The following is a 13,951-nucleotide window of genomic DNA, read 5'->3' as shown; positions in this document are numbered from 1 at the left end:
ATGGCCATCATTGGATCGTGGACGAAAGGTAAGTTGCTGTGATTTCACATATGTAGTTTTACCTCGCTGTTGATTTTTGGCCTTGTAAAAATCCAAAGTAGAAAGAGAGGAACATGCGAGTCATAAATCTGGTGACATACTTGGCTGAGAGGTTGGGGTACAAAGCTACCCTTTGAGGATTGATGGCAGATAATTTCTAAACCATAAATCCAACTGAAAAAAGGAGGATAAACTTGCAACCTGCATACCATAGAATCGTACTTTTGGGTTTTGGAGCCACAGGATGCTGGTGAACTGTCTGTGAAGTTGTATGTACCTCAATCCATGAGCAATAACCTTTATGGCCCAATAACCACAGCTCTTACAAAACAGTGATCTGTTCGAACATTGTTTCACTTTGCACTTTGACCAACCATAACTTGAAACACTTTCATGGCCCTTTTGCACCAGACCCACTGTATTAATAAAACTCCCTGCATTACAGTGCCCAAGTCTGTGGACCACAACGCACACATTGTGTGAAACAGGAGCAGCGCCACCAGTTTTGGGATATTTAAGCCTACAGAGATTAAGGTAAGTTTTTGCTACTTCTTTTTATCCTTTTTCATCTGTTAATTAATGGTTAACAACTAAATCAGATGAACCTTGGCTGCACCTGGTTTCATCATGGTCCTCGTGTGTATCGACAAGAATCATCCTTTGGTTAAAAAGCTCGAGGTGAGTGAAAGTTATATTTCACAAACTGATAGCATTTACTACCAAAGATTAAAGCTTCAGCGAAGAAGACGCAAAAGCTCGTCAAAGTGATGCAGAAGAAAAATGTAAAGAAAAACCACCAATGAATTTCTGCAATTCTTCCTCAAACTTGTTCACACCTGAGAACTGTTTGGAAACGGGTACCATCTTTTCTGGGAGAAAAAAGTAGATATGCACAACACATGTTCAAACATTACATGTGTTCATTACATTCATTACATGTGTTGTTATTGTGAAGTGGAAACGTCTAGGAGCAACAATAGCTCAGCCGTAAAGTGGTAGGCCACACAAGCTCACAGAACGGGACCGCTGAGTGCTGAAGTGTGTAGCGCGTAAAAATAGTCTGTCCTCGGTTGCAACACTCACTACCGAGTCCCAAACTGCCTCTGGAAGCAACGTTAGCACAACAACTGTTCGTCGGGAGCTTCATGAAATGGGTTTCCATGGCCGAGCAGCTGCACAAAAGCCTAAGATTACCATGCGCAATGCCAAGCGTCAGCTGGAGTGGTGTAAAGCTCGCCACCATTGGACTCTGGAGCAGTGGAAACGCGTTCTCTGAAGTGATGAATCACACTTCACCATCTGGCAGTCCGACGGACGAATCTGGGTTCAGCAGGTGCCAAGAGAATGCAACTGCCTGAATGCATAGTGCCAACAGTAAAGTTTGGTGGAGGAGGAATAATGGTCTGGGGCTGTTTTTCATGGTCTGGGCTAGGCCACTTAGTTCCAGTGAAGGGAAATCTTAACGCGACAGCATTCAATGACATTCTAGATGATTGTGTGCTTCCACCCTTGTGGCAACAGTTTGGGGAAGGCCCTTTCCTGTTTCAGCATGGCAATGCCCCCTTGCACAAAGCGAGGTCCATACAGAAATGGTTTGTCGAGATTGGTGTGGAAGAACTTGACTGGCCTGCACAGAGCCCTGACCTCAACCCCATCGAACACCTTTGGGATGAATTGGAACGCCGACAGCGAGCCAGGCCTAATCGCCCAACATCAGTGCCCGACCTCACTGATGCTCTTGTGGCTGAATGAAAGAAAATCCCTGCAGCAATGTTCCAACATCTTGTGGAAAGCCTTCCCAGAAGAGTGGAGGCTGTTATAGCAGCAAAGGTGGGGACCAACTCCATGTTAATGCCCATGATTTTGGAATGAGATGTGTAATGTTTGGGTGTCCACATACTTTTGGTCATGTCGTGTATGTTCAGAGAGACGACCCTAATCTCATATCTGACATTGAGGGCTTCCATCCATTGTTGGGCGAGTCGCAGCAACATGTCCAAGGTCGAGTGACCTGGTCTGAAACCAAATATTGGTGATTGTCTGAAACTGAAACCGAAACATTTCAGTCTGAAATCGAAATGAGGCTGTTGGAGACAAGGACGGTCTTCATAATCAACTGCGATGATGGATTCCATGACCTTGCTGATGATTGGAAGTAAACTGATAGGTCTGTAATCAAGAGGATCCTTTTTGTACATTTTTAATGTAAAACAGTGATGTTGGCTGATTTACAAGCAGATGGAAGAAGACCTCGGGCAAATTGTAGGGTGAAAAGGGTAGAGAGAGGATGTGCAAGAGCAGCAGGGCAGTTTTTTAGGACACATGAGCATATGCTGGCCGGTCCAGTAGATGAATCAGATGTAAGGGTTGAAAGAACCTCCAGGAGCAGCCGGGTACAACAGGGAAGGGTGGGCACCGAGAATGAGGGTTGGGCACACAATATTTAGAAGTAAACACAAGATTGAAGCATTTAGCGTTCTCACGAGTGGAATTGGCTGTGGTGACATTTGAAGTGAGGGAAGGGATGGAAAGGGGAGCATATTCCAGAGACAGATTTAGCAAGGCACCACCAGGTTTTAGAGGAGGGAGACAAGTTTGAAAGCTCATTCTTGAGGTTGGACAGATGTTGTTTTCTGGCTCTCCTGAGAGTGGACACACACCTGTTGCAGACTTTTTTGGAATGCACTGAAATTGCTCTCAGTCGGATTTGCCTTCCAGGAAGAAAAGGCAAATTATTTCAGAGAAAATTGGCTGCCAACGCTCTCCATTCCTTTTGCTGCTGATACACAATATCAAAGATCATTTGTTGGTACTGCATCTCTATCGTTTGCTGTGATGCCAGCTCTTCATCATATTAAAAGTGTGTTTCTTCATCGTGGTCCTGGTATATCTATCACATGTTCCTACATTTTTATTGGGATCCCAGTATGTTTCTTCATTGTGGTCTTTGCATGTTTCCAAATCATTAAGGATCATTTTGCACACCCTTTGCCATACCATAGCCTTATGTGAATCCCAAGCCAGTTGAGATTTGCATACCAGATCATATGAGAGATTATACAGCATTTGTTTTAGATAAGGAAGATCTTGCAGAAGGAGAATGGTAAGGGTACTACTTAATATTTAGAAAACAAGATTAAATCTCAGATTATCTTTCAACTTGTTTGAGAAATGCAAACAATTGGTGAAGCTCGTTTCTGCGGTATGAAATCAATGTTTTCATTTCATTTGTTTTTTTTTACAGAACCATGCAGTCTATCATCACAACCTTCGTCCTTTGGACAACCTTGGCAGGACTTCTGGTTTTACAATGTGGTAAAAATGTGTACATGCACACAACAATCTAAAATATGTGTACAAAACTCCATTTATTACACACTGTTACAATACAGCTGCTCTGCAATATACATCAGCCACGAGCAGATATATATATATTGTTACGGATCCGGGGGACGGCACTCCCGTTAGCAAGGAGGGGTTAATCCCCTTGTCCTGTTATATATGATAAACCAAAAATATAAGAGAATTGCTAACTATCCACATAATGTTCTTTAAAAACCAGTGCATTGCCTGACTCTACCTTCCGAAACATGAACGAGGTGGTGGCCTCGAGGAGTTGAATCAGGCACATCAAACAACTGTAGGATTGCCCGAATATGTATAAAAAAGCTCAATGATCATCAAATACAATTTGTACATGAGCGTGAAGAAAGGAAGCCTGAATATCTATCACAAATTCACTTTGTTAAAATTTCCATGTACAAGTGCAGGGTGGCCTGAAAGTTTCTTTACCCTCCCCAGTGAAGCATTTCGTTCTTGAACTCTTTTAATACACAGGTTTTATTGCGTAGTACTGTGCTTACAATAAGTAATCAGTCATTGTATCTGTATGATTGATACAGATACAATGACTGATTACTTTATTGGAAAGTATTGCACAATAAAACCTGTATATTAAAAGATTCAGGTACAATCCGAAAATGAAAGGGAATACAGTTCCAAGAATTGCAAAGAAGCCAAAGAAAAATTACAAAACAAAATACTAACAGCAATTTATATCAACAATTTATTTCCTGCAAAGATTTTAACTGAATGACGAACAAGAGGACAGCTGAACTTGGATGGACAACAAATCATAATAAATGCATAAGACCAGGACACACGATACACAAAATGCGTTAAGAAAATAGCAGGAATGCATCAAAAGAACAAGTGCAGTTCCTCAAAAGTCTAAAACGAAAAACACCAATGACCTTCTCTAGGGATGCAAAGCACATGTCAGAAAAATTGTATACGTAAACACATGACAGCATGTGCGGAGTGATCCATTGGCATATATGCAAAAACCTCAATATCCTGCAGTTTCTCAAAGCATCATGCAAGCATGACCCACAATAAAAAAAATACTTGAATAGGAGGGAGAATATGATACTCACCTAATCCCTCCATCATGTGTGAACATTGAAAATTGCATTGTGTTTCGAGAACGATATTCGGTAGAGAGCATACCTCCACCGGGTTGAACAGTTAATGTTTGTATCCCACTGATAGGATTTAGATTCAAACTTGAACCAAAATCGAATCGGATGGTTCTTGTCACATAATCAACTCATCCACCAAGTTTTGTCATAATCCGTACATATAACTTTTTGACATATTGAGCTACACTGGAAATAATTTTAGCCCTATCTCTCAATGGTGAATTGCAGTTCGTCACCAAACTCTAATCAATTCTTCCTTGTCACACACCCAACCTGTTCGCCAAATTTCATCTGAATCTGCCCATAATTTCATGTGATATCCTGTTTACAGACAAACCGACAGACTAACAGACAGGGTTGAAAATATAACATCCGTCCGCCTTCGGTGGCGGAAGTAACAAGCTGTCTGGGGTTCAGTGACAATTTTTAAAAGAGGTTGTGGGGCAAAGGTATGACCTCAGCTTCAAATAGAAACATCACCACTTTGTCCTTGAAATATATTTTGAAAAAAAAAAAAATCGAGGCAGTTACTTTGGGCAATGTTAGGACCTCGGTCCACCTTTTGATACCAGCTTAAGGAGGTTACAAACAATGGGCATTAACTATTCTGTATGGCATTAATGTACTGTACTGCATGGTATTAAATGTACTATATGGCATTAATCAAAACTACTTTGTTTCCAAATCTTACCTCTTTTTCTCTGATTATGAGCTCATTTGTCTGTTTCCTCATATCATCCAACTAAACCAAATCTGCTACCTAATGCTATCACTGAACTGTATGCAAAAAAAAACATCAACAGGGTTCTTTGTGAAAAACTGTTGGAGAGATTATGCAATGCTGTAGTAGTGCAGTGTGTATTTCATCGACGCAGAAATAAATAACTTAGGCAGTTGAAGATTTCACAAGAGGACATTGAGGAAAGATGGATGCACATTCAGCCAGCTGACCAGCTATGACAACAAGCGTAAATTGTAAACATGTTCAAATAACAAACAGATTCACAGATCTAATCCAAGAACTACTTGCAATGGAATGTGTCTGCATACCTGCACAATGGAAACACAAAAATATGTATTTTTTTGCTAATCATGTCTCCTCCCTACAGAAACCACTCCATTCATCCGAGTGCAAGGAAACTCAACCGCAAACTCACAACTGAGTCTCATGTGCGTCAGTGAAACATCCAATACAACAATGACCTCGTGGTTACGGAATGGCGCCAAGCTTTGGACATCCAGTAGAGAGCTCTGTTTGCTGCTTCAACCACCTGATAATGGAGTGGCATATCAATGCAGCGATGACAATGGGTTGCAGAGCCCTGTGGTTACGCTGAACGTTACCTGTGAGATCTTCCACACCCTCACCTGTCCTTCAAAAACATGAACTCCCCGTTATTTATGGCCTACCTAAATAATTGATAATAACTTGTTTGGCATTTATAATTTTTGAACTAATTCAACTGAAGATGAGCTATGACGTCAAACACATTCATCCTTGTGGATAAATAAGAAATTCCTGACATGAAAGAAGGCACTAAATAAATAAATGATATTCTGAAAATGTAAGACTATTTCAAATTGTGTCCTTTGATGACGCAATCACTCAACTGATCGAGTACTTTTTGATGAATGGTACGTGTGGCCTAAGAATGACTTCAGATGACCTTTGACAGAATTTTTACATTCGTCAAAATTTTGATCTCAATGGTCCCTCAACATAAAATGTTTCCTTTATGCGAGGTGTTTCAAAAATCTGGAATCATAATGATATTTACTTCACAATTTTATAACAACAAGCATTCTGAGTATTGCGCTGCAATACATGTCCCCTACCAGCAGTCTGTCGTCTGGAAAACTGTTGGGGAAATTACCAAGGGTTATTTACCCACAGGTTCTGAATCGTTCCCAATCGCTAATTACCTCAGGACGGGCTCACCTGTGATTCGCACTCGGGACATCGATTTATACACCTTGCAGACAGGTCAGCAGAAGCATGAGAAAATAAGTTGTTGATAATCAACCTTTCGAGTCGCTAAATATCAGTAATTTATTATATTTTCCGGTTCACGATCAATGCTCGATGTGAATATATATATATGTTGCTCGCCTTGGCTCCGCCCCTCCGGAAAGCGCGCGCTGTGTCGCGCTGTTGACGTTCGCGAGACGAGGCTGAGGGCGCCCGGTGCGGCTTGAGGAGAACTCTAGAATAAACAAGAGATATCCATTTTAAAAAAATATTTTCGTTTAATTAACGATATCTGCCAAACCACGCGCCCTATTGCAAATTCCGAAAGGACGTTTTAGTAGATTGACATGCTGAACAGATCTGTGAAGTTTCCCCTCGATTGGATCAAAAATGAGGGAGGAGCTCGGTTTTAAAGGTTCATGCTTAAAAACGTCATAACTCTGAAACCATGTGACGCATGACGTCATGCTCGCTGACATTTTTGTTTGTCATGGGTATGCGATTCTGCCTGTAAAGTTTGGCCTCGATCTGTTCAGCCGTTGCAGAGAAAGAGGGGTTTTCGTATTTTCACGAAAAACAATATGGCGGCCGAACCACGTGACCTGTGACGTCATAATTACCATTAAAATATTCTACAGACCGAGTCCCTCCTACGGTGAAAATTTGATCTCAATCGGTCCTATTATTGCAGAGAAAATCTTTTTTAAAGTAAATTAAAACTTAAAATGGCACTAAGTTAAGGAGCATCAGAATTATCAGAATTCCTAAAGTTCAAAGTGCCATAACTTTGTTAAAAATGATCGAAACATCGTGAAGTTCGAACCTGATCTGTAACTTACCATAGGGAAACCATGTGCCAAGTTTGAAATCATTAGCATTAAGCGTTTAGAAAAAAGTCCGGAAAACTGTTCTTTGCGTGACAGCCTGACGGACTGACGGAATGACGGACTGACGGACTGACTGACTGACAGACTGACGGACGGAGGGACGGCGTGCAAACCTATAGTCCCCTCCGGTGTACACCGGTAGGGGACTAATAACTAGCTGAAGGATTTGTCTGTCATGGGCACTCAAGTACAGTTCTTCTCAAACAGCTCATATAACCATTTTCTGTGATAGTTGCATTATTAGTCCCGTTGGACTTAGTCTGAAAGGATTGGGTCTCGTCCGTCTGTCTGTCCGTCCGTCCGTCCATCTGTGTGTGCATCCGCAAGCATATATTGGACATGCATGGACCGATTTTGTTCAAAATTGGCACAAAGACGATACATGAGAGTATACATAATTACATATGCAGAAGATTTTGTTTTGTAATCCGACCAAAGATGGCCGACTAGAAGCCTTTAACTCCGTACAGCAAAATTACTAAAACCATGGGGCTATGACATTGTATGTCTTATTCTCATTGTTTAATTCGTTTCAAATTGAAATTATTTTGTGTGTACATACAGTGGGGTGCAAAATTATGAGTCCAGCAGGAAACTTATAAATTGAGACGTGATAACAAAATAAATAAATTATCATAATATAAAACCAAAAGCACTTTCAAAGGATTTCCATGAACTCTTAAGGATAAAACTACACTTATTATAAGAATAAAAGGTATGCATTTTAGATGCTTATGACTTCACTCTATAGTAGTTTATATGCGTACTATTTTGTACACATTTGAATGGGTGGCCATTTTTTCCCCGTGCCATCCCCATAGATATGGTGTACTGTCGTACTGTATGACTGGAGAAACCAAATCTGTCTTTACATATAATCAATAACCAGTGTGACCCCATTTTGTCTTGAGAACTGACTTAACTCCATTTTGAATTTATTTAATTAGTTTATGGATTATGTTTGAGTCAATATTTTCCCAACAGTGTTGTAATGCACTCCAGAGTATAGACTATAGTCGGACTGCTCACATAAATTTTATCTTTTCTCAAATGTATTCACCTCTCCTTTATTCTGTGAAGACAAAGTGTCAGTAAATAATCTACCATATAACACAAAAATGTGTTTGTACATTTGTATAGATGTATATATGTATAGATTGTGTAGATGTATAGATACCGACCCCCTTCATGAGGGTCGGTTTTAAAGGCTAATCTTTTAACATAAATGTGTGTTCACTACGGCATATTTTTGAGAAGAAAACAAACGAGAAAAACATTTTCCATAAAAGAGTATTTACGTCTCTTCTATTGGAATTGTAGACGGTGGCTTGCAAACCGAGCCTCAAGGGTGGTGTACAGAAGCGATTTTTAAAATAACAACTAGTGGGCCCGTTGGTCCATTGGACCAAATTTTCATTGTTGTTCACGGCCTTGTAGCATACCTGTCAGCTGTACTGCTTGAGCATTAGCTTGCCTTTAACCAAGCCCATGTCATGTGCTTTGGCCAGTGCGGGGAGGGGATTATACATTAGTTGTTATTATCGCCAAGTTATATTGCTATTATTGTTAATATTATGAGTATTGAATAATATATGCTTTGTTACAATGTTATCATTGTTTTTGCTATATCCTTTGTAACTACAATGCCATGCTGTGGAAGGACGTATCAAGCTGCTCTATACACCTCAACATTGCGTGCATTTAAAACATGGGAATTCTTCTCGATTCTTTGTAGTTAATTAGCGAAATGAACCCAGGAGGTCATGACGATCATTTTGGTGTATCACATTCCACATCAGAAAGCTCCACTAGTGCTCCACAAAAAAGTTTCCTCACACACACACACACACACACAACTCGTCCATTATAGTAGTTAATACAAGGTGCAGGGAGGTGAAATTCGCTGCACGTGATGTGCAACACGTGCAGAGTAAAACGAGTGTTCATTTACATCTGTAGGATGTCTAATAAATAAAGAAGATTATAAGCACACATGACTGCACACGCCACAAGAAAAAAAAAACTCAAGTGGTGTTAAATCTGAATTGTGTGTGGGCCATTTTATTGGTCCATGATGTCCAGTCCACGTCATAGGCATTGTCTCAAAAAAAAAAAAAGAATAAGAAATTAAAACAGTTCCCATGATACCGGACTTTTCAAACTCCCTGTATTATGTTTTATACTTTTTGAAAGGGAAAACGTAAATTTACTTTAAAAAAAACAACGGTGGCACATTATTTCTAAAATAATTAGTCACCAACTTTAGAAGCAGCAATACTGTTGTCATCACTCTCATTTACCTGACCGACCCATGTCTTTAAATTTCAGATGACCCCAAAGTGGAGATCCATCCATCCACAAGTGAATTACAGGTTCCGCTGCAGTCCGCCTTCGCCCTCTCTTGCGCGATCGATGCCAACCCGAGGCTGAGGCCCGCATGGTACCGGGGCCAGAACTGTGACCATCACTATGAACCACGAGCCGGATATTCGAGTGTGTCGTGGGATGGAGCTACTCTGAAACTGGTGCTCTCGAAGGCAGAGGGAGAAGACGAGGGATACTACTGCTGTCATGCCCCTCAAACATGTGATACCTGCACGGCACGGACCAGGATAGTGCTTACAGGTAGGCAAATGACAAGGATGTGCTTAGAATTATTGTGAACAGCTACGTGGAGTACTTGTATATCAGCAGCATCAAGGTAGAAATTATAGGTGTTTATCAGTATATTATTTCTACTTTTCATGGATTTCCTCCAAAAAAACATCTCAAACTACAGAGTTTTCTTTAAATCTAAATCGCCAGCATCTTAAAAGCATCAATGCTTGAATGTTATCTCAGAATTGGGGAAGTGGAGCTCACCATCGAACGATGTCGTGTGGGTTTGATTCCTGAAGGGATCAGAGCCAACTAAAAACCCCTGTTCTGGCAGTTGGCAGCAGCTGACCATCCTTCGGATGAGGAAATGAAACCGGCAATGCCATCGATGGAAGTGAAATACCTTGATGTCATGCCCGATGAAACATCTTCCTTAACCTCTAAACTCTCTCCAGGTTCACTTCCTGATTGGAGGCCCATCATTGCTGGCTGCGTCATCATTGTGATGATGTCACTTATGATCATCATGGCTCACTTCAAAACCGTCTTTCAGGTAATCAAGTACATTTTAACCAGGGGGTGGACCGTCTAGAGTAGACCCTCACATGTGTTCATCAAATAAACTTGAAATGAAAGCATTTCTCTGAATTTTAAGCCGAGTGGACAACATGGCCGACAGTCTGAAAATCACAGGAAATCAGTTAAACTGATCAGGGATCTCAATTACTATTCGAGTTCGTGACATCCTTTAATTTTTAGTGGTGAGGCCGCTTCAATATTTGGCTATACAGTATTAGTCTAGTAGGAAGACTAGGTCCCCCTGCACCCCCCGGAGATATACTTCTAATCAGTGTTTCTAGATTGGAAAAAATGTGTAGAAAATGACTAGCTATGGCCCCAAGCTGAAAAAATGTCCCACATACCATTTTTATGCAAATTACTGCTGCAAATTTTATGCAAAATTATGCAAATTTTATGCAAATTTTTGATGAGGAGTAGAGTTGAGGGGTCTTTGAGGGCTTCATCGAGGTGCTCTCGGTTGCAAGACTGGGTCATTCTGAGAAGCACAGCAGGGTCAGAGATCATGATGTTCTCCTCCTCAGTGAATCTCTCCATCAACAGCCTCTCCATTGCCTCACACACTGTTTTGAGGCAAAAGAGGGACTTTGCGTAGGCCTTTCCACTGAGAACACCTTTGAGAGATCCACTTGTTACTAGTTGTGCCTCAAAGAGAATCTCTGCATATCCAGAACCACGCATCTTGTGTCCAGTGAGCATCCCGATGTAGTTCATGGATGTGTGGAAGGGTCCAATCGTTACTACATGACTAGCAAATTCATTTGGCCAGCGCCAGATGATGGGAAGGGCTTTCATGCAGACACCCAGATCAAATGTATTCAGGACCCATCTCTGACCCACCTCAGCAGTTGCTGCCTCGGAACGCTTCAGTAGCTCACGAACAACTGCGTTGTCTGTGATCGGTTGGTGGATAGGCGTGCAGTAGTCGACTGTTGATTTGCTGGGTGGGGGAGAACCAGTTGCAGAGGTGAAACCCCCTAGCCCAGGCACAGGCTGCAGGCCATTGCCATGCCATGCAGGCACCAGGCATTCCTTCCATCCGTCCATAAAAAGGAAGAAGAAGAACAACCTTTCTACCCCACCATCTTGAATTCTAAACCGTTCGAAAGTGTAATTCTAGAGAGTTCTAAAGTGTAATTCTAGAGAGTTCTAAAGTGTAATTCTAGAGGGTTCTAAAGTGTAATTCTAGAGTTCTAAAGTGTAATTCTAATGGGTTCTAAAGTGTAATTCTAGAGAGTTCTAAAGTGTAATTCTAGAGAGTTCTAAAGTGTAATTCTGGAGGGTTCTAAAGTGTAATTCTAGAGTTCTAAAGTGTAATTCTAATGGGTTCTAAAGAGTTTCAAAGGGTAATTATAAAGGGTTCTAACGTGTAATTCTAAAGAGTTCAAAAAGGGCTTTAAAGTATAATTCTAGAGGGTTCTAAAGTGTAATTCTAGAGGGTTCTAAAGTGTAATTCTAATGGGTTCTAAAGGGTTCTAAAGAGTTCCAAAGGGTAATTCTAAAGGGTTCTAAAGTATAATTCTAGAGGGTTCTAAAGTGTAATTCTAGAGGGTTCTAAAGTGTAATTCTAATGGGTTCTAAAGGGTTCTAAAGAGTTCCAAAGGGTAATTCTAAAGGGCTCTAAAGTGTAATTCTGGAGGGTTCTAAAGTGTAATTCTAATGGGTTCTAAAGAGTTCCAAAGGGTAATTCTAAAGGGTTCTAAAGTGTAATTCTAGAGGGTTCTAAAGTGTAATTCTAATGGGTTCTAAAGAGTTCCAAAGGGTAATTCTAAAGGGCTCTAAAGGGTAATTCTAAAGGGTTCTAAAGTGTAATTCTAGAGGGTTCTAAAGTGTAATTATAATCGGTTATAAAGGGTTCTAAAGAGTTCCAAAGGGTAATTGTAAAGGGCTCTAAAGGGTAACTCTAAAGGGCTCTAAAGTGTAATTCTAGAGGGCTCTAAAATGTAATTCTAATGGGTTATAAAGAGTTTTCTAAAGAGTTCCAAAGGGTAATTCTAAAGGGTTCTAAAGTGTAATTCTAGAGGGTTCTAAAGTGTAATGCTAATGGGTTCTAAAGAGTTCCAAAGGGTAATTCTAAAGGGCTCTAAAGTGTAATTCTAGAGGGTTCTAAAGTGTAATTATAATCGGTTATAAAGGGTTCTAAAGAGTTCCAAAGGGTAATTGTAAAGGGTTCCAAAGGGTAATTGTAAAGGGCTCTAAAGGGTAACTCTAAAGGGTTCTAAAGTGTAATTCTAGAGGGTTCTAAAATGTAATTCTAATGGGTTATAAAGAGTTTTCTAAAGAGTTCCAAAGGGTAATTCTAAAGGGTTCTAAAGGGTAACTCTAAAGGGTTCTAAAGTGTAATTCTAGAGGGTTCAAAAGTGTAATTATAATCGGTTCTAAAGGGTTCTAAAGTTCCAAAGGGTAATTGTAAAGGGCTCTAAAGGGTAACTCTAAAGGGTTCTAGAGTGTAATTCTAGAGGGTACGAAAATATAATTCTAATGGGTTATAAAGAGTTTTCTAAAGAGTTCCAAAGGGTAATTCTAAAGGGATCTAAAGGGTAACTCTAAAGGGTTCTAAAGTGTAATTCTAGAGGGTTCTAAAGTGTAATTCTAATCGGTTCTAAAGTGTAATTATAATCGGTTATAAAGGGTTCTAAAGAGTTCCAAAGGGTAATTGTAAAGGGCTCTAAAGGGTAATTCGAATGGGTTTCGTTTGTTTCTACACTTCGCCGATTTCATATTAAAAATGCCAAACTGAACTGTTTCCATCGGACGTGGATGGGCGAGATTTATTTTACAGCATTCGAGGCTCGTGGAGAAGCTGCAACATAATGCATGCACGCAGATGTGCACACATGCACATGCATACACACACATACCCACATGCACACAAACATACACTTGACTTCAGACAAATAGCCGCTGAGCTTAGAGGAAGTGACATAACTTCCTAGAGCACTAGACGTACAGGAAATGCCACCTTCATGACATTGCTTTTCTCTCTGTACTGAATGGGGAAATTACAGAGAAATTTGCTCCTCGCTATGAATTCCAACCTATGGCGTTTGAGTGTGCTCTATCTTTGAATACTCAGTGTCGAGCAAGGAAACTGCACTTCCCATTTTTAGAGTCTTTGCTATGACTCGGCCTGGGTCAGAATTAAACGGCCAACCGACCACTCTCGGGGCTAACTCGAACCATTATTCTTCGGAAGCTGGTGAACAGATCACTCTAGCTGTATTGTCGATCCGAATTTGCACATGAAAGGGTCCATGCTATGCTTCAAAATCATGGAAGGCTGAAGGCTTTCATCGAATCATCTAGGAAACACTAACCTGACCGAAGGAAACCTTTGGCCATTTTACAAGGCTCACACCGAGTGTGTTGCTATTCTCGAGAAATCCCCAAAAAACATC

At 40.6% G+C, this 13,951-nt stretch overlaps 1 protein-coding gene across 1 annotated transcript in view; it reads left to right on the top strand.

Moving 5' to 3' along the window:
* LOC137430366 (uncharacterized) overlaps positions 1-13,951 on the top strand; it is a 30,080-nt gene continuing 16,129 nt past the window's right edge. The window contains exons 1-7 of the mRNA XM_068121187.2: positions 1-28; positions 254-308; positions 451-573; positions 3,284-3,354; positions 5,630-5,866; positions 9,705-10,001; positions 10,430-10,527. Coding sequence (XP_067977288.2) covers positions 1-28; positions 254-308; positions 451-573; positions 3,284-3,354; positions 5,630-5,866; positions 9,705-10,001; positions 10,430-10,527 — 909 coding nt within the window. The remainder of the gene's footprint in view (positions 29-253; positions 309-450; positions 574-3,283; positions 3,355-5,629; positions 5,867-9,704; positions 10,002-10,429; positions 10,528-13,951) is intronic.

Source organism: Myxine glutinosa, chromosome 6, assembly GCF_964187855.1.
Source record: "Myxine glutinosa chromosome 6, kmMyxGlut1.1, whole genome shotgun sequence".
NCBI classification, from domain to species: domain Eukaryota; kingdom Metazoa; phylum Chordata; class Myxini; order Myxiniformes; family Myxinidae; genus Myxine; species Myxine glutinosa.
Note: the sequence above shows the minus strand (reverse complement) of the source record. Positions and strands in the feature narration are given on the sequence as shown.